This window comes from Jaculus jaculus, chromosome 5, assembly GCF_020740685.1.
Source record: "Jaculus jaculus isolate mJacJac1 chromosome 5, mJacJac1.mat.Y.cur, whole genome shotgun sequence".
In the NCBI taxonomy this organism is placed as follows: Eukaryota; Metazoa; Chordata; class Mammalia; order Rodentia; family Dipodidae; genus Jaculus; species Jaculus jaculus.
Genome location: NC_059106.1, coordinates 86,784,732 through 86,808,019, shown reverse-complemented (window position 1 = coordinate 86,808,019; position 23,288 = coordinate 86,784,732). Strand labels below are relative to the sequence as shown.

General features: G+C 42.5%; 1 protein-coding gene across 2 annotated transcripts in view; it reads left to right on the top strand.

Annotated features, from left to right (window-relative positions):
* Agbl4 (AGBL carboxypeptidase 4) overlaps positions 1 to 23,288 on the top strand; it is a 1,499,625-nt gene that overhangs the window by 1,442,228 nt on the left and 34,109 nt on the right. For both annotated transcript variants that reach the window (XM_045149299.1, XM_045149298.1), the window contains exons 10-11: positions 7,171 to 7,323; positions 9,509 to 9,671. In XM_045149299.1, the coding sequence (XP_045005234.1) occupies positions 7,171 to 7,323; positions 9,509 to 9,671 (316 nt within the window). The remainder of the gene's footprint in view (positions 1 to 7,170; positions 7,324 to 9,508; positions 9,672 to 23,288) is intronic.

The window sequence follows — 23,288 nt, the reverse complement described above, 5'->3', positions numbered from 1 at the left end:
CTGAATTCACTCTCCATATAGAATCTGCTTTTCTTTTTCAGGTGGAAATTGGACTTAAGGAGATAAATGACCTAGTGCACTCCACCCTGGCCCCAGCTGAAACCACAGAGGAATTGGGGAAATGAGCAAGCATGCTGCTCTTTTAGTTAAGCTAATATCAGCACAAGGGTGATGGAGAAAGATACTGAGGACACTCAACACCTACCAAACCAGACAGCTAGATGCTCCTAAGTGCCCATCTCTGATGTAGACTTAAAACACTCTCAGCATGGCTCATGGCACTTTGTGGAAGAGGGGGTAGAAAGATTGTTAGAGCCACAAGTTGGGACATTTTGCACAGAGACATTGCCTCTCCCCAATAACTGACTGTTGCCCCCATAATGCATGACCCACAATCCCCATGGGGTTGACCTGCATCCCCAGTGAGGAAGGCCTCTTCAGAAAAGGAGCAGGGAGGAGGGAAAGGATGGTACCAACATGTGATATTTACATACAAAATGTGTCCATACCTAATAATAATTTTTTAAGTGTGGGGGTAAATAGAAAAAAAATATTGGCACTACTGGGGATTAAACCCAGGCCCTTGAGCATGCTAGACAAGTGCTCTACCACCAAGTTACACCCTAGCCCTTCTCATTTTAAGACAGTGTCTTTTTCATTTGCTAGACTGGCCTCAAATTTGTGATTCTTCTGTCTCAGTGTCCCAAATAGTTGAATTTCTCAGTGTATACCATCCCATCCAGCAGAAAATAAAGCTATTTGAACTGAGATTTTATGTTTATCAAAATGAATAATACTATCTTCTAAGGCAATCCCCAAACCTTGAACATACTAAAGGTTTACAAACCTTTAAAATATACAAAACATATAAGATATGCAATTCTTAATATACTAAAGATTTGTTTATGCCTCACATAACAGGCTGATGAAGGTATTCTGGTCATTTTCCAAAATGTATTCATTAAGGACACAAGTGTCTTTCTTCTCATCTACCATAATTTCTATATGTAGGTTTCATGAAGAAGGAAGAGAGAGAAATAGTTGACTGACAGATTTTTTTGACTGTGTGTGTATGTGTGAAACATGGTATTCATGTGTGATGTGATGGGTATGTGTATGATGGTGTGTGTGTGCCTTTGCTGTGCCCTATGTGGTGGCTAGAGTGGAATGTCAGCTCCACAGCTTTTCTGCCCATTCTTGCTTGAGCTGGAATCCCTTACATAACTTGCTGTTTTCTGAAAGTGCCAGTGATTCTTGCATCTCTGCTCCCCTGTGGGACTGGGATTATAAGCATGTGTGGCCATGCTCCACTGTTCTGTAATGTGGGTTCTGAAGATTGGAGCTTTAGTAGCCTCCGGCCCTCATGCTTGCATAGGAAGTTGTTGCAGTCAGCAACAGCAGTCAGGTTTGCATCGATGGCAGAAATCATCCAACCAAGAGAAGTTTGTGGAGAAAAAAAGTTTATTTTGGCTTGCATACTCAAGGAGAAGCTCCATGATGGCAAGGGAAAACGATGGCATGAGCAGAGGTTGGTCATCATCCCCTGGTCAACATAAGGTGGACAACAGGAACAGGAGAGTATGCCAGACAGTGGCAAGAGGGAGCTGGCTATAGCACCCATAAGCCCACCCCCAACAATACACTTGTTTCAAGGAGGCATTAATTCCTAAATCTCCATTCAGCTGGGAACCTAGCATTCAGAACACCTAAGTTTATGGGGACAACCTGAATCAAACCACCACAGAAGTGCATGAACTACTGAGAAACCTCTGCCACACTGATTGTACATAAATTTTATGACTATCCCCAGTATGGAAGTTTTTATTATCTCATTTGATCCCAATTATATTAAATCTCAGTTAAAGGGAGAATGAAAAATGTCTTTCATGGCTTCCTAAAAGGAAATTGGACTAGTAAGTATCTCTTCAATGTATGCCTTAAATTTTAAGATTGTAGAAAAGGTAGCTAGATAAATATCTAGAGAAGTATTCCAGGAAGAGGAAATATTGTGTGTGAATTCAGAGGCAAAAGTGATGAGCATACTCGTTTAAGGTACTCCAGACAGCTCCTTCTGGCAGGAGTATAGACTATCGAGCAGAAATGACAAAAGTTGACTTGGAGGGAAGGGACCAGATCATGCAATTTAAACATATCAAAGGACTTGATCTCTAGCTAGTGAACAATAAGAAGGTATAAACAAGTTTTAGCTACAGCAATGAAATTGGTTGTATTTTTTTCTAAAATACCTTTAAAGCAGCAAGGAAATCCATGGAGAAGCTATAATGATAATAATAGATCATGCAAGAGATGATGAGAATGTGGATCAGACCTGGCCCTCCCTTAAGGAACTCACAAGGGATCATGATTGTCATCCAGATGGAACAAATAGTAACAAGTGCTACTATAATGCATAAGAAAGTTTCCTGGAATATGAGTGAATTATTTTAACTAGGGATGAGAAGAAATTATGAAGTCTTTTCTATCATATCCATTCATATAGAGGGAGGAATTGAGTTACTATTTGTCCATAGCCACAAACCATATTAACGTAAGAACCAGAGCTAAGACCTTCACTTCTGCATTTCATCTTTCATTTCAACTGGGCCAACCCAAATCCATAAAAATCAATTTAAGCAGAAATCACAGTCAGAATGTTGGAATCAGTGTTTTTATGTCATTTGGTATTCTACGAAAAGTGCTGATTATTGTTAATATATAATAAAAATAACTAAAATTTCAAACTCAGACCTCATTCAAAGAAATTTTCTAAACTCTTCTTCTACTCATTTTCTAGTGTCTTGAATCTCAGGATGGGAGGGAATTTATAAACTAATCCTTTAAATTCTTGTGGAGGTAGCAGGCAGTATAAGACATGAAAAATAAATTGTGATCATAAAAATTTGAAAGATAAAATTATGATCTATAAGTCACAAAATTACATGGGAAACATTGTCTCTTTATTTATCCCTCTTCTTGATGCAGTCTTCATACTTGCTGTTTCTCAGACAGGGAAAGTGTAAGCAACTTTAATAATCACTTCTTCTTTAATGGCCCTTTCACCTGATCCACTCAAGGCTAACTCTCCTATATCATTCAAGTCATTTTTCTTCTAATACCTCTCTCAGTTATCTTCAGTTTCCTTTCTCCATGTCATTAATACCTCCCAACACCTTGTATATTTATTAATTGGTTTATTTTTTAAAAATAGGAGGTAAACTCTTTGGAATCAAGAGGCTTCTATTGTGTTCATTGCTATGCCATTAGTGCTAAGTGTACTCTCGGACACATGTTCCCAGTGCACTCTCTGCTACTCAGTAGGTATTCAGCAAGTATTTGTTGAACAAACAAACAAACAAAATCTATAAAATCTACTTTGCAATTAAACAACTAAAAGAAATAAAACTGAAGTGTCTAGGTATAAACTTCACATACTGAAAACAACATCTTTTATGTATACAAAGAACAATCAATGAGAATATTTAATGGGATAAAACATTACATTTATAACAATAATTAAAAATATAAGCTTCCTAGATATAAAAGAAATGTTTGATGTCTGTCTGAAAAAAAAATAAAAACCAAAGCAGCAAACAACATGATCTGTAAAATTTCCTTTTTGTACCCAAAAGAAAACTGAATAAGTCAAAACATATTCTTCAACAAAAGGCTCAAGATCTTAGAAGTCAATTTTCCTAGCTTAATATATAACTATAATATGATTATAAAATATATTGACAGAATTTTGGGGGATAGGGAAAAATTCAGCAAGCTCATTTTAAACAGCTGTGAAGATGATATAGAAAAATATGCTAGGAAATTAATGAAAGTTCAGAAAAAACATAATAAAGTACATATTAACCTTCAATATGAAATCGTGTTATAATCAAAATAATTAAAATTGCATGTTACTTATACATGAAAAGAAAAATGATTAAAACAATAGAAATCCCAAAGATAAACCCAAATACATTTTTTAAGAAGCATGGAAATTGTGGGTTCTCAAATCAATGGGGAAAAGATGCACAATTCAGTAAGTACTCCTAGAACAATTTAGTTTAATCCTTATCTCACACATTACTTGTATCTGTGTAAATTAAAATGGAAATGAAATACTTAAAAGTATATGATGAAACAAGAGAATAGAAGAAACAACAAATGAAGTCAAGACAGAAACCACAAGACATTATAAGTGTGACCATGTAAAAAATTAATATTACTAGCAAGAATAAAGTAAAAAAGACAAAACTATATTTGTAGTACACCTACATATTAAATTTTGTAATACATAGCTTCTATCAATCAGTTAAAAAAAAAACAGAGCCTACAGGGAAATTCATGGAAGAGGGTGGTAGAAAGATTGTTAGAGCCACAAGTTGGAACATTATACACACAGACATTGCATCTTCCCCATAACTGATGGCTACCCCCACAATACATGACCCACAATCCCCATGGGGATAACTGGCATCCCCAACGAGGAGGGTACCTTTGGAGGGGGGGTCAGGGATGAGGGTAAGGATGGTACCAACATGTGCTGTTTACATACCAGGTATGCCCATAACCAATAATAAAAAATAAAAATTAAACAGATCCTAATGCCCAATTTTTAAAATGGGCCAATAAAATGAACAGTCAACACATAGAAAAGAAAAGGAAAGTTCTTAAACATATAAAAAGATGTTTAAGCATATAAGAAAAAGATAATTACAGTAATAGAAATTCAGATTAAAATTAGTCTTACAGGACTGGAGAGATGCCTCAACAGTTAAAGATACTTGCTTTCAAAGCCTGCTGACCTGGATTTGATTCCTTAGTACCCACATAAAGCCAGATACACAAAGTGGCACTTGCATCTGGAGTTTATTTGCAGCCCTGGCACACCCATTCTCTCTATATATATCTCATAAATAAATAAATGAATAAAATATTTTAGAAACTTAATCTTATTTATCAGTTCTTTCCATCCAAATTGGTAAGTTTCAAAAAATGTGTGTCCACCAATATTATCAAAGTAGTTGAAAAAGAGACAGTAACAAATGGCTACGAATGTGCTGGTATTCCTAAGGTAAGTTGTCAATATTTATCAGAAATGCAAATATACATAGGATCTAGTGATTCCCTTTCTATGAATCCATCCTACATATAACTGTGTGTGTGTACAATATTGTATAGGTATAACCTGTCACCACGGCATTGTTGGTAACAGGGAATACTGGAGATACTTTAAGTCCAACAGGTAGGGAATTGGTTAGTTTACACATAGCTGTCAAAAGAATTAAATGACTCTATTTAACAAAAATGAATTCAGTGTATGACATAGTGAAATGAAAACAGACCTGAAGAGTGTATTTATGGGACTGCCAAAAATTTGAGAGTGGGGACAACATTTACTTGTGTATGCATAAACAATCACTGGAAGGAGACAGGCCAGGCCAGCCTAGTAACATTTTGCCTCTGTGGAGCAAAACTGGATGCCTGGAGGATGGAGTGGAAAAGAAATTTTTTACTGTAAATTGTTACATACCTTTTCTTTTGAACCATAAATCAATCAATTATAATTCACCTGCTGATAATTTACAGTAAAGTCACATTAGCCACCAGGTGTGAGGATGCCAGGTGTGATGCACATTTGATGCCATAACCGGTTTTCAGAAGACCCTGGCTTCGTTCTTGCTCCTCCACCAGCTTGCTGGTCAGCTTTTATACAAGCAGCTCCTATCTCAGGGCTGATCTGAGAAAGGTCAGAGAAACTGATTTCCAGGACCCTATCTGGCTCTGACAGCCAGAGATATAAATTACAATTTTTCCTCACACATTTCTTAAGTCATCTCTCTACCTCCTCCTTTCCTCCACAGCTCATCAAAAGCTCAGAGGAAAAGACAGACAATTGAAGAAAATAAAATTGCAAAGATGACTTTTATAGGGCTCCAGTTGAATCATTGTGTATTCCACCTCCAAAGCTGAAAATGATGAGTTTAATATCACATAGAGCGGTGCATCTTGTAGCTCTCAACAGACAGCTTATGCTACCCAGAGAACTCAGAGCTCAGCAAGACAAAATTTTTCACTCCAACTCTGAGGCAAATAAAATGACAGTCGTCATGCCCACATTCTAGAAGCAACATGGCTTTCATTTGGCTGTAACTTCATTTGAAAGTGTCCCAAAGAGGGAGAATCCTTCCATATGTGGACTTTGATTCTTTCCCAAGACTACAAACTGAAAAGGAGATGCCAAGGTGGCCAGGCTTTGCCAGGGTTGGCCACTGATGATGATAAGTCAGTGTGTCAGGGATTGAGGTTCTTAATTATGTGGAAGCAAAGAGCAGAGAAGTTACATTCAATCTATTTACAGATTGCAAAGGCTCCCCAACCATGAGCTATTTATTTATTCATTCATTCATTCATTCATTCATTCATTTTGATCATGACAAAAGAAAGGTTAAATAAAAGAATTAACTAAAAACTTACATGTAATTTCCCAGAACAGTGTCTGTCATTCATTATATATGCAAGAAGTGACAGAATTGTTATTACTATGCATGATATCTACCTTAATTCTTTGAGACTGGAATCCAAACACATAATTTTCGAATTAAAAAAAAAGAATTTAGGCTCAAAGTAATAGCAAGATTTATCCCAGATATTCCAGCTAGAAATGTAGTTAGGACCACACTGCAAGTAGATCCAGAAGAAATATGTTTGCTAATGGGAAGATATTTGCCATGAACCAGAGGATAAACCCCTATAATGTCTAATCATGAATGTGTTAACTGCTCTCCGTAAGAAGCATCTATGTTGACCTAATCCAACAAAGCCCTCACTTCTCAAGAGCTTGTTTGTAAATTCTCATGAGAGAATGTAGCCATGTGTCTACCCTAAACCAAAGAATGGTCACCTCTTTTCAAGGACTCTCACTTTTTTAGAAGACCTCTAAAGAGGAATTCCAATAGAGGTGCTTTCAGACCTGAGTGGGCATGTTGGTCAAAAATGAACAGAAACTGATCTTTACCTGTCTCAACCCTTCAATCACATTGCAAATAGCTACCAAATCTGCTGACATGGGGAGGATGAATGTGTGTGTGTGTGTGTGTGTGTGTGTGTGTGTGTGTGTGTGTGTTTTAAGACAAGCTTTATGGCTTCTTTCTCATTTGTTATCCTGTCTCTCAACAGAAAACAAGCCTGGAGTTCTATATTGACATCCACGCCCACTCCACCATGATGAATGGCTTCATGTATGGCAATATCTTTGAGGATGAGGAACGGTTTCAGAGGCAGGCTGTTTTCCCCAAGCTCCTCTGCCAGAATGCAGAAGACTTCTCCTATGTAAGTCAAGAGCTCTCAGAGAAACAGTCCCAGTTCACAGATACCTTCACACTTCTTCTGTCACCTCCTCTCTTTCTTTCTTCTGGCTCAGTTCCATTCAGCTGGACAGGGTAGTATTTGTCCAGCCTGAGGAGCATTTTTTTAGTGAGTCCAACTCCAGCATTAATAATGAAAAAAAAATCTCATTCAGTGCCTCTCGGTTTTATGCCCAGCCCAGCGCTGGTTTTCATTTGCCCCAGTTCTTTAATAAACACAAGCACAGTCGTGTCTGCTCAAGGGGTCATATGGTCACCATTCTCTTCTTCTATGACTTTCTTGGCCTCAATTTCTTTGTCATAATTGGTGGGTATATTTCCTACCCTACCTGCACCACAGCTTCCTGGGAAGACACACGCAGCTGTAGATATGAAAGTCCCTAGCGGGCAGTAAAGACCTCAGCCACCTCTAAAGACTGTCACCGTTACTATGCATGCCCCCACATGCAAGGGGGAGAGGATGGGCTGGGAGGTGGCAGTTAGAAATTGGTGGTATAAAGCAATATTATAGAAGACCAGGGAGAGAATACAAGAAAGTCAGCATGTGGTTTGGAGACGTGGGGAAGTTTTTGCTCATTTTCCTTTGTTTTGACACTAAATCTCTGGGCCTTGTTATTTCCATGTGGCCAGAGGGGGAAGAGACCCACCAAGGTCATAGCAATTTTGGGGGTTGATGAGCTGAAAACTCACCTGCCCATTGCTTCGGGTTGGACATTAGTGGAGATGATGAATTTCTCCAAGCAGTAAGATGCAGTTTGAATTATAGAATCTTTGGCAGGCAGACCAGGAAAAGAACTAGAGATTGCTTAGCTTAGTCTTTCTTTATACCCAGGAGATATGGATGGGGCATTAAAGTTGAGAATCTAGTGTAAATGCACCCAGCATTTAGGGATAGAATTGAAGCAGGTGCTGCCATTTGCAGCACTGGTACTAAATCAGCCATGTGTTTCCATAGGTACCCTTCGGATAGCCAGTCCTGACTCTAGGATTACAGGTTCCTTGGAATGCACATTGTAGGTCTCAGAGACTCTCACAGAAGGAAGGGTTCCAGGACTACATATAGGAGACATGTTTCTGAGCTTGATGCTGTTCCTGCACCTCAGTCTCCTCAGGAGCTCTGAGCTACAGCAAAGATCATCTGTTCTGGTGCTATCCCTGTCTTTGCTCTGCTTCTTGGGGCTTAACTCTAAAATGAGAGTTAGGTTTCACCACCCATATTTCAGAACCCTTTCACATTAGAAATTTTGTGACTTTCTCAGTTTTCTTTACCTCAATACTCTCTCTCTCTCTCTCTCTCTCTCTCTCTCTCTCTCTCTCTCTCTCTCTCCTCTTCTCTTTTTGTCTGTCTCTTGTTTTCTGTGTTCTTCTCTTTGCCTAGAATGACTCCTTAACTGAGGTGAACTGCCCATTAGAACCCTGCAAGAGCTGTGATCACCACCTCCACTCTATAGATGAGGAAACTGAGGCCATGCCCAAGGGCAACCTGCCTACTGTCACATCAGAAATTAGGAGAGCAGCCTGCCCACCCTTTTGCTCTGTCAACCCTGATAGATGCTGTCAACACCCTAAAAACAAAGCAGCTATACCATGACCCCCTCTGTTCATGTTGGACATGAGTTCAGCTCTGCTGAACAGGGTGGAGAAAATTGAGGTGTCTGGAGTCACTTAGTCTTCAATTCAAATCTGCACTATTAAACTTACTTGTTCTACTTCTGTGAGCCCAAGTTTCCTTGTGAATGGAGAAGTAAAATATAAGCACCTGCCTCACGAGGCTCTTCAGAAGCATAATTGAGATACTACCTAGAGAACTACATTATCACATTGAAGTTTAGTACTGATTATCATGACAGTATGGATGCTTCTTATTTCCTGTCTACTTCTTCATGCACCATGGGTCCCTGACCAGATTTCATAGGTAGTTGTTGAGTGGAAGTCATTGTGCACCAAGAACTCTTTTGGATGCTTTCATTTGATTATGTTCGCTTACTTACTTAATTAGTCCTCATAATAATGTGAGATGTGGCATTAAGATTCCCATCTCACAAATGGGGAAGCTAAGATCTGGAAGGGTTGTTTGACTGGCTCAAGATCCACTAACCACTGTGAAGAGTCTAGCCCTGATCTTCTCCTCCCCACTTTATCTTTCACAGTCTAGTACATCCTTCAACCGAGATGCTGTGAAAGCCGGAACTGGCCGTCGCTTCCTCGGTGGGCTCCTGGACCACACCTCCTATTGCTATACCCTAGAAGTCTCCTTCTACAGCTACATCATTGGGGGTACCACAGCTGCTGTGCCCTACACTGAAGAAGCCTGTATCCTTAGCAGGTCCTCACTTGGCCCGAGGTAGTCCTCATCTGGTCAGGAGCACCAAGTCTGGAAGATCTTACCAGGCAGGTCAGGAGTCAGGTCCTAGTGCAGGAAAGGACTAGACTCTGGGATGGTGATAGAGACAGTGAGTTCTATTGGTGGTATCTCTAGATTGCTTTATTTGTCCTTGACTTTCGTATGGCTTTTATGTGCACATCCTTATGACTGCTGCTTCCAAGCCCTGTACCTCCTCAGACCTCCTAGACCCATGAGTTTCCATTGCTTCTGTCACTCTCATATTTTCTCCTCTCCCCCTGTCTTAAGGCATTCACTAAGTCCTCTGCCATCTGTACTATGTAAGTGCACAGGCTGATGACATTCCAGGGCAGCTAAGGAGAATTTGATGACCTTGGCCTGCCTTCAAAACACAAACATGTGAATGTATTTATCTTTTCACCCCTGTCCTTTTACACCCCTGTTCTCTTGCTTTCTCTTTGCTCTACTCACCATTTTTCTCTTTTCTTCCCTCCTTTCCTTTCTCCTTTCACCTGTAATTCTTCACCTGCATTATGCTTTTTTCCTCTACTTCTAATTTCCTTTCACTTCATCCTATATTTCTTTCTCCCTCTTCTCCTGCCTCTCCATCATCCCTGTCTTTCCCTCTTCACCACTGTGCATGTTTCTCTGTTTCTGTAAGTCTGGAATCATGGGCTGAAAGGACTTTGAACTTGAAGTATTATGAAGGCAGTGGAGAGCAAGAGGATCATGAGTAGGAGCAGCATGTCACTCTGGCTGTGCTGTAGGCAGGGACATGCTCTAGGAGGCTGCTGGACGATCCAGGTGGGAGATGGCTCAAGCCTCGATGAAGGTAGTGGCTGCAGGATATTTAAAATATGGAGCTGCAACTTTATAGACTTGAGTGGGTGGAGGTTTCGGTAGTCATAGGAGCAAGTGACTAGAAAGAGTGAAGGGTGACTGGAGAGGCTGTGCACCAGCTGTGCAGCTGCTGAAACCACCTTGCCTTTTCTGTCAGCAGGGGAGAAGGGGAACCGGGAGCTGTACCAGAGAAGTGCAGGCTAATTCAGTGCATGTAAGGGTGATTTAAAATGGTTCCTCTCTGAAATACATTTTTCTGTTGAAGTCTCATCTCATAACAGAGGGAGACTGGGCAGACAGATTGTGATCTTTGTTGGCTGCTGGCTTCATGTCCCAATCAGAAAAAGAAATTACATGGTCTGATGGGAATGGCAATATGGTCTGGGAGGAAGTGTCCTCTAGACTGAGAGTCAGGAGACCTGATTATGATGACAGCATGGGCCTCAACCCAGACAGTGCCCTTCACTAGGTCCTCCAGCCTCTCAGAGGTGACCATCACCTTTACAAAGCAACTGAAGATTTCACACTGTTTATAGGTTCTGCTGTGGGAATCACAGACATTCAGTAAGAAGAACTGTGGTGCTACAAAAAGAGAGTAGATTTTAGATCCTGCATCTGTAGGCTGGATTCTCGGCTCAGTCACTTAGAGACGGGCCACACTGAATGGGTTATGCAGCTTTGCTGACTTCAGTTTCCTTGTCTGTCATAGTGGGGCATGGTACTTCTCTAAGTTGTGCCGAGACCAAAGGAAACAATATATCCATTCTCTGAGGCTATTTCCTTGGCTCATGGCCTTTGGGACTCTGGTTTGTCCATGCTGTGACAAGAGCACAGCTCCAGTCTCAGAGTTCTAGATATAAGTTCTATTTGTATCATCCTGGATGAGGGCCCCCAACACAGTAATTTAACCACTACCTCAGTTTCTCTATCTGTGAAGTGAAGATAACAACTATTTTCTTCTCAGGGATGTTGTAATGGTTACATGGGGGAATCCACGTTGACATGACTAGATGAATCACTGAACCACATGGCCATGCTGTTAAATATTAGTTCTCTTGCCTTGCCTTACTGACATTTGTTTTGTTGTTGTTGTTGTGAAATGATAGATTCCTGAGAATTTTGGACCATGCTGCAGCACACCCTATTTACATTTTACCATCCTGCCAAGTAATAAATATGCTTTGTTCGAATGATTTAAAAGAGAGAGGGGAGACTAAACTGGAATCATAAAGTAACCCAGAGCCTCCCTGGCCTTTGTTTATGGGCTTTTGTTGATCTGGATACAAGCCGAGAGGAAATAGCTCTTTGACATAATGGATGAGAACAACATTAGGAACAGAGACCTTGGGTCCTGACCAAGCTAGTTGCCACCCAAGCTTGTGACCATGAACATAATAAAATCAGATGCTAATGGTTCTGAGAGAAGCATATGGCTGACCAAGAGAACAGATCCAAATTCCAAGCCAGTTAACTGGAATAATAACAGTTCAGGCCCCACTGTATTCCTTGCATTGTCCTTTGAGACATGTCTCAGACACTGAAGCCATCATGTATTTATTCATCTACCAACAAAACTCAGTAGATACTAGAAAGAGATAGATGCATAAGGTAGAATCCCTACTTCCAGGAAGACAGTTTTCAGGAAAGGGAGAAAGGCAAGAGACAACAACATAACAAAGAATAAACAACCTGACGGCGGAACCCTGGCTGGGGGCAGGAGAAATAGGCATGAGTGAAGAGAAAGAGAGAAAAATTTCTTGGAAGAAAAGAAACTAGGGCTTAGACCTCCAGGGTGAATGGGATGTAGGCTGGGGAAGAAGGGTAGAGCAGCCTTCCTGGCAGAGGGAGAGGTACAAGAGAGAGCCCAGATGCCAGGAGAGTATGTTCTGTCCAAGCATTCCAGGGTAGTTGGAGCTGGGCCAGAAACAGCCAGTGATCAATCAACCTAGGCAAAGTTGGGATACATAGAGGAGAAAGATGTATAAAACATGGCACACGAATATGCAGCATTATCAGTTATGAAAAATTGTGTTGTTTGTTTCCCATTGGCTGTATAGATAGAAGTATATAAATTATAGGTAGGTGGACATAGATTACAGATATGGAGATAGTAGAGCTCTGGCGGGCCCTATGAGCTCCCGATCATTCTCAGGAAATTAAGATATTCTCTAATTAGTTCTAGTCAGGAAATAGTCTGTTATGAAATTACTATGTTTGATCTAATCATAAATATCAAACATCTTCAAAGAAAACCCTCCCCATCCTCCAACTAAGTTCTACCTCAAATATACTGTTTAATGGTGGCCCATGGGGTTAGGGTCAGTCTGGGTTCGGTTTCTCTGATGTCCTCATCTGGTATGTAGATGTTCACCCCTGTGGGGTTGAGCCAGATGAGAGAGGGTTGGGAAAGGACAGGCCAGGCTTTAGGTGACCAGTGCACCAAAAGATATCATGGGCAAGACTTCACAAGCTCCTCAGGCACCTCCTCTCCAGTGCCAGTGATGGAGCATGACTGACATGGGCAAATTCATCTGCTCAGGAGGTCATCTGTGGTTCCTTGCTGGGCCCCCAGGTGTTCGGCTAGCTGGCCCCTGGAGTAGCACTGTATCTCTTAAGTGGTCCTTGTAAGTGAAGGGAAGCTCAAGGCTGCCCAAGTAGTTTTAGGTTTTATTTTTCAGATCCTGCCTGGTAGTCTCATACCTCACTTTAAAAGATGTGTTGCCTGTATTCTTGGACAGCTTAGCTGAAACCAAGACTAGAACAGTTTTATCTGGGGTACAGATAGAATGCAGACTGTTGCTGACTGTTAAGATATAGAGTAGAGGAAGGGGTCAAGGAAGACATTCTGGTTCTTGGTTAAAAGAACACAGTGGAAAGTAGACTGAGTCAGTTAGATGTGGGCCACTAGAGAAAGGGGCTGAGGAGGGGACATTCTGAGCTATGTGTGAGGCTCATGTGTCATCCATAGGGTGAACGGGTAGAAATGGCTCTATGGTCCCGATGCTTTGGAGTCAGGCCTGGGTTTCAGATGCATTTCATAACAGGCAAAGGAAGTGATTTTCTTGGTGCCACCTGTTAGCACACACTTCTACTAGTAGAAAGAATGCTGGACTGTGAGTTAGGACTCCAGTTTCAGTGTGACATGTTGTGTGGCCTTAGTTGAGTCAAAGCCTACTCCTGGGTAGATGCTACTGAATGAAAATGAGTGAGAAAATGAAGTAGAAGAAGCATGGTCCACATCTCCTTGTCCACATGGCTCACTAAGCAGACAGTGAGGCCTGTGATCTGTACCATTCAGAGGCATCATCACTAATGAGGTGTGTGCACACTAACTGAATTCTCTGGGTGCTCATTCTTGTCAAGGAGACTTCATGTTTTTGTTAGAATCCTAGGAATCAGTCGTCTTCCTATGTTGGTCAGCATCTAAAGCATACCAGCATACTTCCCCATTTGTATATGCAACACTTAAGTCATGCCTTTGTTCAGATTCATAAAAAGAAATGGGGAAGGAGAACATTCAATTAAAGGGTTTGGGAAACAGAAGGCTAAGGCTTTCTGAAGTCTGTTGATTTTTTCCTTCTCCCTGAAGACATACTAGAGTTTGATTTTGAAATATGAATGCTTATTGGCTGGCTGGCTGGCTGAATGAATGAGTAATAATAGCAACCATTGCAGGGAAAATAATTATAGTGAATGTGTACTTCCTAGACAAGGTCAGGACCCTGCTGGAGTTGTAGCTTTGTCTTAAACTTGCCAAGTACATTTGGGGAAATCCAGTCCTGGCCTGGATCCTAGCTTTCCTTCATTTAAATTTGAAGGAAAAATGATAAGATGTTCAAGCTTATTTCTATATCAATAGGCAGGTAGATAGGCAGATGGATGGATGGATGGAGATTAAAAAAAACATTTGATTTGGGCCTCTGAGATAGAAATAAGGAAAACTGAAGCTTAGAAAAATCAAATTACATGTCCAGGGATGGCCATCTACTAAGTGAAGGGACTTTAAATCTAGGTGGGTCCAGCTGAGTCTCTCTTGGCATGTTTTAGTCTTACCATCCTGCCTGATCTGCAGTCAGCCTAGTATTTATGTGATCTCCTGAAGAATAAGACCCTTTTTTGGAGCCCCACGGAGATTGAGATTCACAACCAGCTCTTACTGTTCCTCTAGCTCCTGGATTTTCTCTCTGCAACAGCTGCCCTGTCTGCATCCCCACCACCCAGGTAGCTCTGCTGGCTACCACACACCACACAACAAGTGTGCCTAGATTACTGAATGCCTCCTGTCCATGTTAGAGAACCAGAATGCCATTACCTCCCCCAGCCTCCCTCATCCCCCAAAATGAGGTTTCTAAGGGTTTTATCTGCCGTTGTCAAGTTTATAGCCGTAATTCGAAACGCTGTTAATATTACTGTCAGCAGAGAGCTACAAATTACAAAGTTGTAAAGTTACTTTATAGTGATAACTGTCAGCCTTCACTAGAGGCTCTGCAAGGCTCCATGGAAACTGTGTTGATGATAAAGAGAACTGATATTGTTTTAGGATTACAGCTATGAGCTGACGGTCAGGACAAATCCAGGTTGACTTCTGAGCAACTTGAATCTGGTTCTCTGTATTCAGGCTCACCGACATGCTTGATGCACAAACACACATTTTCCCCCCATCTTCTTGCACAGAAGTGGGAAGAGCTCCCACAAAGTGGAGGGCCTTCCCCAAGATCAGTTTTGACTAGATGTAATTTTGGATTGAATTATTTAACCAGCCAAAAAGACAAGAGGAAATGTCTGTCACACTCCAGGTGTTTCATAAATCATTATTGAACTGATGAATGTAAGAAACAGCCGGGGGTCCATTTAAGCAATATTGAGGACAATGGTGCTGGATGGTGTCTACCCTTAGAGCAAAACAAAATGAAAGCAACTTGTTGGGAGATTTGAGAAAATGAAGTTTCCTGTGTTGTATGTAGCTTAGGCATCTTAATTGACTTTTATTCTCAATACTGGCCAACAAGACAATGTGTCAACCCCAACAATATATACTACCACCTTGCCTAAATTTATGCTGACTGGCTCTTGGACAGATACAGATTTGGGGAACAGTGATGTGCTGACCTTTCTGTGCCTTGATGTTGTCATCAATGTCTAGAACTCTATCTCCATCTATGGCCTTCAGTCCATTGATAAAATTATGCATGGGTCATAAAGGGTCAGGGAGGAAAAGGAACACAAAGCTCAGTTTATCAGCTCTCCAGCCATCCCTGAGACTGGGTGTGGAGAGGCACATTCTTTCATTGCTAAAACTAGGACAGTCATGAGGAAACAGAGTGGTTGGTTACTCTTCCCAAAGCTATGACCTGTGAGGATCTGGTAGAGAATCTGGAGCATTTCTTTGGCAAGATGGCATTTGGGAGCTATGTACTTGTTTTGGTTGAGTCTCCAGAGAGCTGAGGAGTGGATTGATTCTATGTGGCCCTACAGCTCAGACAAAGGTCAGTGAGAGATAGCGCCATTCTAAACCTGTGTGTGGTGGACGATGACAGGCAGGATCTAGAAACTGGGGCTGTGCCCACGGAACACCCGCCATTTGTCAGGCTTGTGCTGACTCCTGGAGTACAGAGCTAAGTCATGGCTTCTGCGTGGAGACTTAGCAGTATGATGGGATGGGCAAATGTGAGGCCTCAGGGCAGTGTGGTAACAGAGGGGAGCACAGGTGATAGAGAGAAAGAACATTTAACCTAGCCTAAGAGGTGCCAAAGGAGCAGCTATTGCAAGGAAGCACTATCACAGCAGTGTCTAGGTATAGTCTAGAAGACAAGAAGGGCACAGAGGCTCTCTGAGCCTGGCATCATCCAGAACCTTAAGGGAGCTGCTTTCCTCCTTTGGCCATGTGTGGGATGCAAGGTAGCAAGTGTGCAGTGGTGAGGCTGGAGAGAGCTGTAGGGACCAACTGGAGATCTGTATCAGTGCAGCCAGGAGGACATCTGCCCTGGAAGGGATGGAGAGGACAGCTCAAATGAGGTCACATGGAGATAGGCAAGGGCAGCATGGACTAATGCAAAGGCCCACCTGCCAGCACTTTTCTCTCTTCATCTTTAAAAGAATGTGTTTGGAATACAGTCATTACCTAGAAGTTAAGCTGCTTGCCTGGAGAGCACAAGGATCCATGTCTGATCTCTCTCCAGATCCCATGTAAGCCAGACATAGAAAGGTGAGGTAAGCTCAAGGTCACATGTGCCCACTAGGTGGCACAAGCATCTGGTGTTCTATTTCAGTGCCTGAAGCCCTAGAGTGCTAATTCTCTCTCTCTCTTTCTCTCAAAATAAAAATAAATAAAAGATGTGTTTCTGGGATACTGGCTCTCAAAGTAAATCAGCAAACCTCCATCTCCTTTGGGGAAACAAAGAGCCACTTTCTCAGATTGTACTGTTTGGTCATAGGATTGGGGTCATCTCCTAGTGATGTTATCATGTAAGGTACAATGTTATGAAGTGAGATTCATGAGCCATGTCCTTTAGTAATTTGGTATCTGCCACTGGTTGGCTGGGTGATCTTGAACAAATAACTCCCTGGATCCCAACTATAAAAACAGGTTTGGATAAAGGGCCTCTGCCTACCAGGAAACATTCAGAGAACTGAAATTTGGATCTAGCTTCCATTTGTGAATATTTGTGAAGTAGGGGACATGGCCATTCTTCACATTTTGTCAGACTCCTGGAACACAGGCCATTCTCCACAGAACAACCCTGGAACCCATACCACAAGCCTCACTTCAGGCTGCACAGCCAGCCAAGACACGTTGCTTGTCTGAGGTTTCTTTCCATCAATATTTTCCTCAAAATGATAAATGTGCTGCCAATAAGAGGAGGCAGCTGCCAACTCTGTCTGAGACAAGGGCCTTTAGCTGGGGCCGTGCTTGGCTTATTGATGTGTCTCAGGAGGTGGGAGGTGGGAGTCTGGCTGGAGAAGGGCTTAGGACTACAGCTCACAGGCTGTGCAGATTTGCCTTGAGCTGAGGAGGTAATTCCACCTGAGGTCCCTCTGATCGCCTCACTATAGGACATTGTCTTTAAAGATACTGGTCGTTCAGTCAAGGAGCTGAGATATGAACAGTGGATGGCAGTGGGTATTAAATTAAACAGTAGGCAGAGAAAGAGCCTGACCTTTGCAGCCAGGCTAAGCTGGAGGCAAATCTTGGCTCTTCTATGCCAGGTGTGAAACTTGTGGCAAGTGACTTGATCTCCCAGAATCACTGTTCACACATCTGTCACAGTGATCAATCTGACACCTCACAGGTCTCTTTCAGGCATATGCAAACAAAGAAAAAAAAATTCCCAGAGCCCAGGAGATACTCAGAATGTCATCACTCTAAACTTAGCAAATGTCATCATTCCTTTTACTAAGCAATAACTGAATTGGATGAAATCTAAGGAATAAATCTCTGGCCCATCAGAATAAATGGGATTTATTTAAATTGTAGGTTTCTTAAAATTCTTAAGGGATTCTTAAGTAGTCTTCTTAACAATGTATTTGGAGTACTCAGATATCCCTATGGAGTCTGACTGCCCTATCTGTTCTCATGGTCATAACTTAATTTTTTCTTTAACCAGGACAAAGTCAGGATCCAGGCAATGACTGAGTCCTTGACTAAGGCCAGGGCTCAGGCTGACCAAGGTTGGATGTTTGGGCTCAGTTACAGACACATGTGGAAACCATTCCTTAATCTGAGATTGAGGAAACATGGGGTGATACTTAAGAGAATTGAATCCTTGTAATAAGATATAATAACTGGAAAGTCTTGTGATTTTTATTTTGTAATGTGATCACAGACAAATGATTCCCAAACTGCCTCAGTTTCCCATTCTTTCTAGTACACTAAATGGCACAGGTGAGAATGAGTTTGAAAATGATTCCAAACTCATGGTGAAGGGGCCTGGGGAGAGAGCTATAAAGAAACATTGGAGGTATGCCACCCTGCAGGACAGAAAGCAAATGTGGGAGATATAGGGGCAGAGGCAGGTCCCAAAGGAGGTCCCACAAAGGCAGCCAGGGGGTGCCCAAACAGGCTCAATGACAAACCCATGCCCGCACGAACCTGGTACCATAAGAAAGTGCTGGTCACAGGGCTGGTTACCGACAGAACCAGGGCGCGAAGGAGACTTCTCCTCCTGAGTCTGCTTCTTCCCTCTGCTGCCTGCCTTACAGACTCAGGAAGCAGCTTCCTTGCAGTTGCCTGAGGTTGAGGCGCCCTCTCCTGCCCCCAGGGTGCATGGCTGTCTGGGAGAGTCAGTTCCTTTCCAGCAGAGGATTGAAAATAGCCCTGTCCTTTGTCTAGACAGAGGCCTAAACTATCTTTAAGGAGGTCAGAGGAGGGAGGAGTACATCACTTTGTCTTCTCCCACATCCCTGTGCATGAGCAACTCCTCCCCCATCTGTTGGCCTGCTTCCACTCTTGTATTTTTTTCTCCAATTCTAATTTTTCTTTGTCTTTTCGTCTTTCTATGTGACACACACACACACACACACACACACACACACACACACACACCCTTCACATGTAGCTCCATTTACCCATCTCTTATCTTCTCTACTCCTTATCTTCTCCCCAACACAAACTCCTTTCCCATAGTTTCAACACTTTTTCTCTTCTTATGGTATACAGTGGAAATGCTTTTTGCTCAAATGCTCACTTGAACCCAGAGTTCTCCTTTCAGGTGACTTTGATCCACTTACTTACTTGTCTTCCCTCGCTGATCGTGAGGGCAGTCTGAAGCGATGTACTCTTCCCAGCAAGGCTAGGACTCCTACAGGCCTCTGCACTCTCTTCCCTTACTCCCTCCCCCCCGCCCCGCCTCCCTCCCTCCCAATCTCTCTCTCTCTCAGTCCCATCTGATTTTTCCTTCCTCTTCCTTCCCAGTCCTCTTTTCCATTCTTCTCTTCCTTTTCCTCTTCCCCCTCTCCTCTCTTAGCACCACCATTCACATTCAAACCCTATTTATTGAGGTTTTTATAAAACTGAGGACTTGACCTTTTTAAAAGAACTTTTTTTTTCAGGTCTCAGTGTCTCTCTCCTCTGCCTTCCCAAGACAGGACACAGAAACTTCTTGTCTGGGTACCTGATAAGGTGCTGTGAGCTGAGCTCAGGGACAGCCAGAGAGTGCCTAGAAGTCAAGGGGACTCTATTCCCAGTGTATGTTACAAGGACAATTCAGGTGAGAAAGGAGTCAAGACCACACACTATCCTGGTCTGTGTGTCCACAGCACAGGAACTTTAACATTCTTGCTCATTTATTCACCATTTCTTGCCAATTACAACAAGACACAAGGCATAGTAAAGCAATGCTCAGTTTTGAGTGTCTAAGAAGACATTCACACAGGCATTCAAGTTAGAAGCCCAAAGAAAATGTCCCCTGGCCTCCTGAGCAATTCTTCAGCAGAAGCCAGCCCAAAGATCATGAGGCTGACTCTCATAATGTCCCATGGTGAGACTCAAGGACACAGTACAAGCATGAAACTATCTGAGCTCTAGCCAGCCCCCAGAGTAACTCTGTGTATGTAGACTGACTGCATCCTTCTCAACATCCTCAGAGATGGTCATATCTGTGATCACATTTACAGACAAAGTCAGGGTCATCAAGAGATGCAGAGCCAGGGCTGTAGGGATCTGAGCCAGTGGGCTTCACTGGTTAGGAGTCTGGGCACTAAAATCAGACAGGTCTGGTTTCAATCTCAAGCCCTGCATGATTTTGGACAGCTTACTTCACCTCTTGGGGTTCGAGACTTCTTATCTGAAGAATAAGGCACAAAGTTCCTAGGGTTTCCATGACACCAAAATGATTTGATGTAAGGACTTCAGATGCTGACTGGCTTCTAGTCAGAGTCGATAGCTATTATAACAAAATTTAATTCTTTCTGTTCATTTTCTGGGTCCCCAGTCAGTCAGAAATCTGACAAACGAGTGGTTGAAAGTCCATCTGGTCACACGGGTAGAGCCTCGCCTGTGCCACCACAGAGACACACTCAGCCAGAGAGGCGGTTTTAAAGCAAAGGAGTTCTTTTGAGTTTTCCCATAAGAAAACTATGACTGTGTCTGACCCTATTTACTTGTAATGAGAACAGATTGCAAAATCCCAAGCTTTCTTGCCTTTAACAAGCACTTTATTTTTTTTAATTTTTTTATTTATTTTTATTTATTTGAGAGTGACAGAGAGAGAGAGAGAGAATGGGCGTGCTAGGGCTTCCAGCCACTGTAAATGAACTCCAGATATGTGCACCCCCTTGTGCGTCTGGCTAATGTGGATCCTGGGGAATTGAGCTTTGAACTGGGGTCCTTAGACTTCACAGGCGAGTGCTTAACCACTAAGCTATCTCTCCAGCCCAAGCAAGCACTTTAGTAACAATATGTGCAAAAGGATGTGTCTGGAGTGGTTGGTGATGTATGTTGTTTAAGGCATGAGGAAGCTGTCTGAACTTGGAAACTTGTTTTGCTACCATGAGCCATCACTGTGCAAAGAGCTTAATTATTTCATTATTGTTTATTATTATTTAATTCTCTAGGCAACCATTTGACACAGTCACCACTTTCATACAACTGAGGAAATATGGGCTCACCATATTCTCTCACCTGGGGTCATACAACCAGTTCAGAGCAAAGTCAGAGCCTATGATCCCTCAGCACCCACTCTGCCTCCTGTGTTCCCATGAAGACCACCTATGGGACTTTACGAGCCTGGTCCCACATACCTCCAGCCCTCAATACCCCACTGTTCCTGGACAGTCAGCCATCTGACCTCCCACCTCTAGCAAAACAAACCTCTCTCTAGAGTGCTGTCTCATCTTGTTTTTCTTCTCAGTGATGAGAGTTTTTCACTTGCCTAAACTCTGCTATGGCTCTTCCCCAGAAGGAGTTATTGAGGGAAAGTTACTGGGCTCTGCTACAAGTCATTTTAGATTCCAGAACAGGACAGGAAGGAACAATGACTTCACATGTGCATGACTAATTCAAAGGACTTTAATCTTCAAAATGTCAAACTTTATGGTTAGTGGCTGTTTTACAGGGAGCACTGTGAATATTAAGATGCCAGGATGGTGGGTCACCTGGACTGTTTGTCTTTGGAAGGGCAGGCAGCCTCCATAGGCAATGGCTGGTGCTGCAAGCCAGCTGCAAAACAGCATTTGGAAAACACATAAGTGAGCGACCACCTAAGATGAGATGTGATAGGTCAATGACACACACAAGCATCAATCTTTAGTACATCACTGAAAGATCAGTATCATGTTCCCCACTTGGTGGTGCTCTAGGAGACTGACCATCCTATTTATTTTGAGATATGTCTAAGGTCACGCTCTTGCTACCATATCACACTAGCTTTTGCCTTTGTGACTTTTAAACTTGTCCATGCGTTGGACCTACCAGTGAGTGAAGACAAATTTAGAACAAGTAATGGAGGACTTACTTCTTGTAACCTTAGGAACTATGTCATGAAATAAGCCTTAGGAAAAGCCCATTCAGTTCTGGTCTCCTGGAAATCAGGGAAGCGAAGCTAGATTGTCTTCCAGGAATGTATCGTATGACTCAGTGACTTCACTTTTCCTGTTTCTCATCAGTGCAAGCATTAAAGAAGGAAATGCAAACCAAACATTTGCCAGGCACCCTCTCTGTGCCCTGTGCTGGTAAATGGGGATCAATAATGAATAGGACTGCTTCCTCCAGGGGAAGTTGAACTAGGAAGTCTCTAACATCCTCCTCTCAGAAATGCTATGAATTCAAAGAACAACCAAGTATGGATGATGAGTGCAGGGCCTTGGATCTTGACAGGGGGATCTTGATTCTTTCTGTAGCCTAGACATGGAGGGCCCATGTCACATGCATAGTTCAACAGGTTCAGAAAGGGCCAGAAACCAAAAAGACCAATGCTTCCCATTTGTTATGCACATATCAATTTAATAAGAAGCTTCTGAGCTTTCTTTTGTGCCAAGCCTTGTATCAGAAGCTGGTGACCTGGAGGTAGGTCAGGGAAGGCCCCTGCATTCCCAAATACAGTCTGGAGAAGGTGGCATACAAACCTTGCTATGAATAAGAGTATCCTGTGAGGATACTGAAGGAAAAGCAAGAGAGCATACCTGTGCTGAGAGAGAGGTGCAGGTGGAACAAAGATGGCTTCACAGAGGAGGAATCCTTAAGCTGAAACTTCTAAGAATGAACTAGCCATTCTGGGCCAGGCACCAGACACAGAGCAGCACATTCTGCTTGACACACCTGAGCCATCAAGTACAGGGAAGGGCTGTGAGTGCAATTGTCTCCTGGCTAATTAATGTCAGTAGGTCCAGATAACTTATTTCAGCCAGCAAGGTGGCAGCAGAACTAGCTCAGGTGGCCACCATCAAAGTGTCTGCAGTTTGATTCAGCACGGTCTACTCCAGTGATCCACTACAAGAGGATCATGTCCCAAGGAACTCCTCCTGCCACAGCTCAACCTCCAAAGAAGCCAAGGGAAGTCAGGCCTGAATCCCACCTGGAGCATAGAACTATGGCTGCCCAAAGTACCACCGTTCTATCCAGCTTATCCTCATCAGTCATACCAGCCACCTGCAGACCCAGATAGGAAAGGATGGAGGAAGGGAAGGAGAGAAGGAGGAGGGAGGAAGAACAGTTCACTTGAGGGAATTACCTCTTATGGTTTTGGAGGCCAGCAAGTGATAGGTGGCAGACTGGAGATAGAAAAGCCAATGTTGAAGTTCATTTCCAAAGG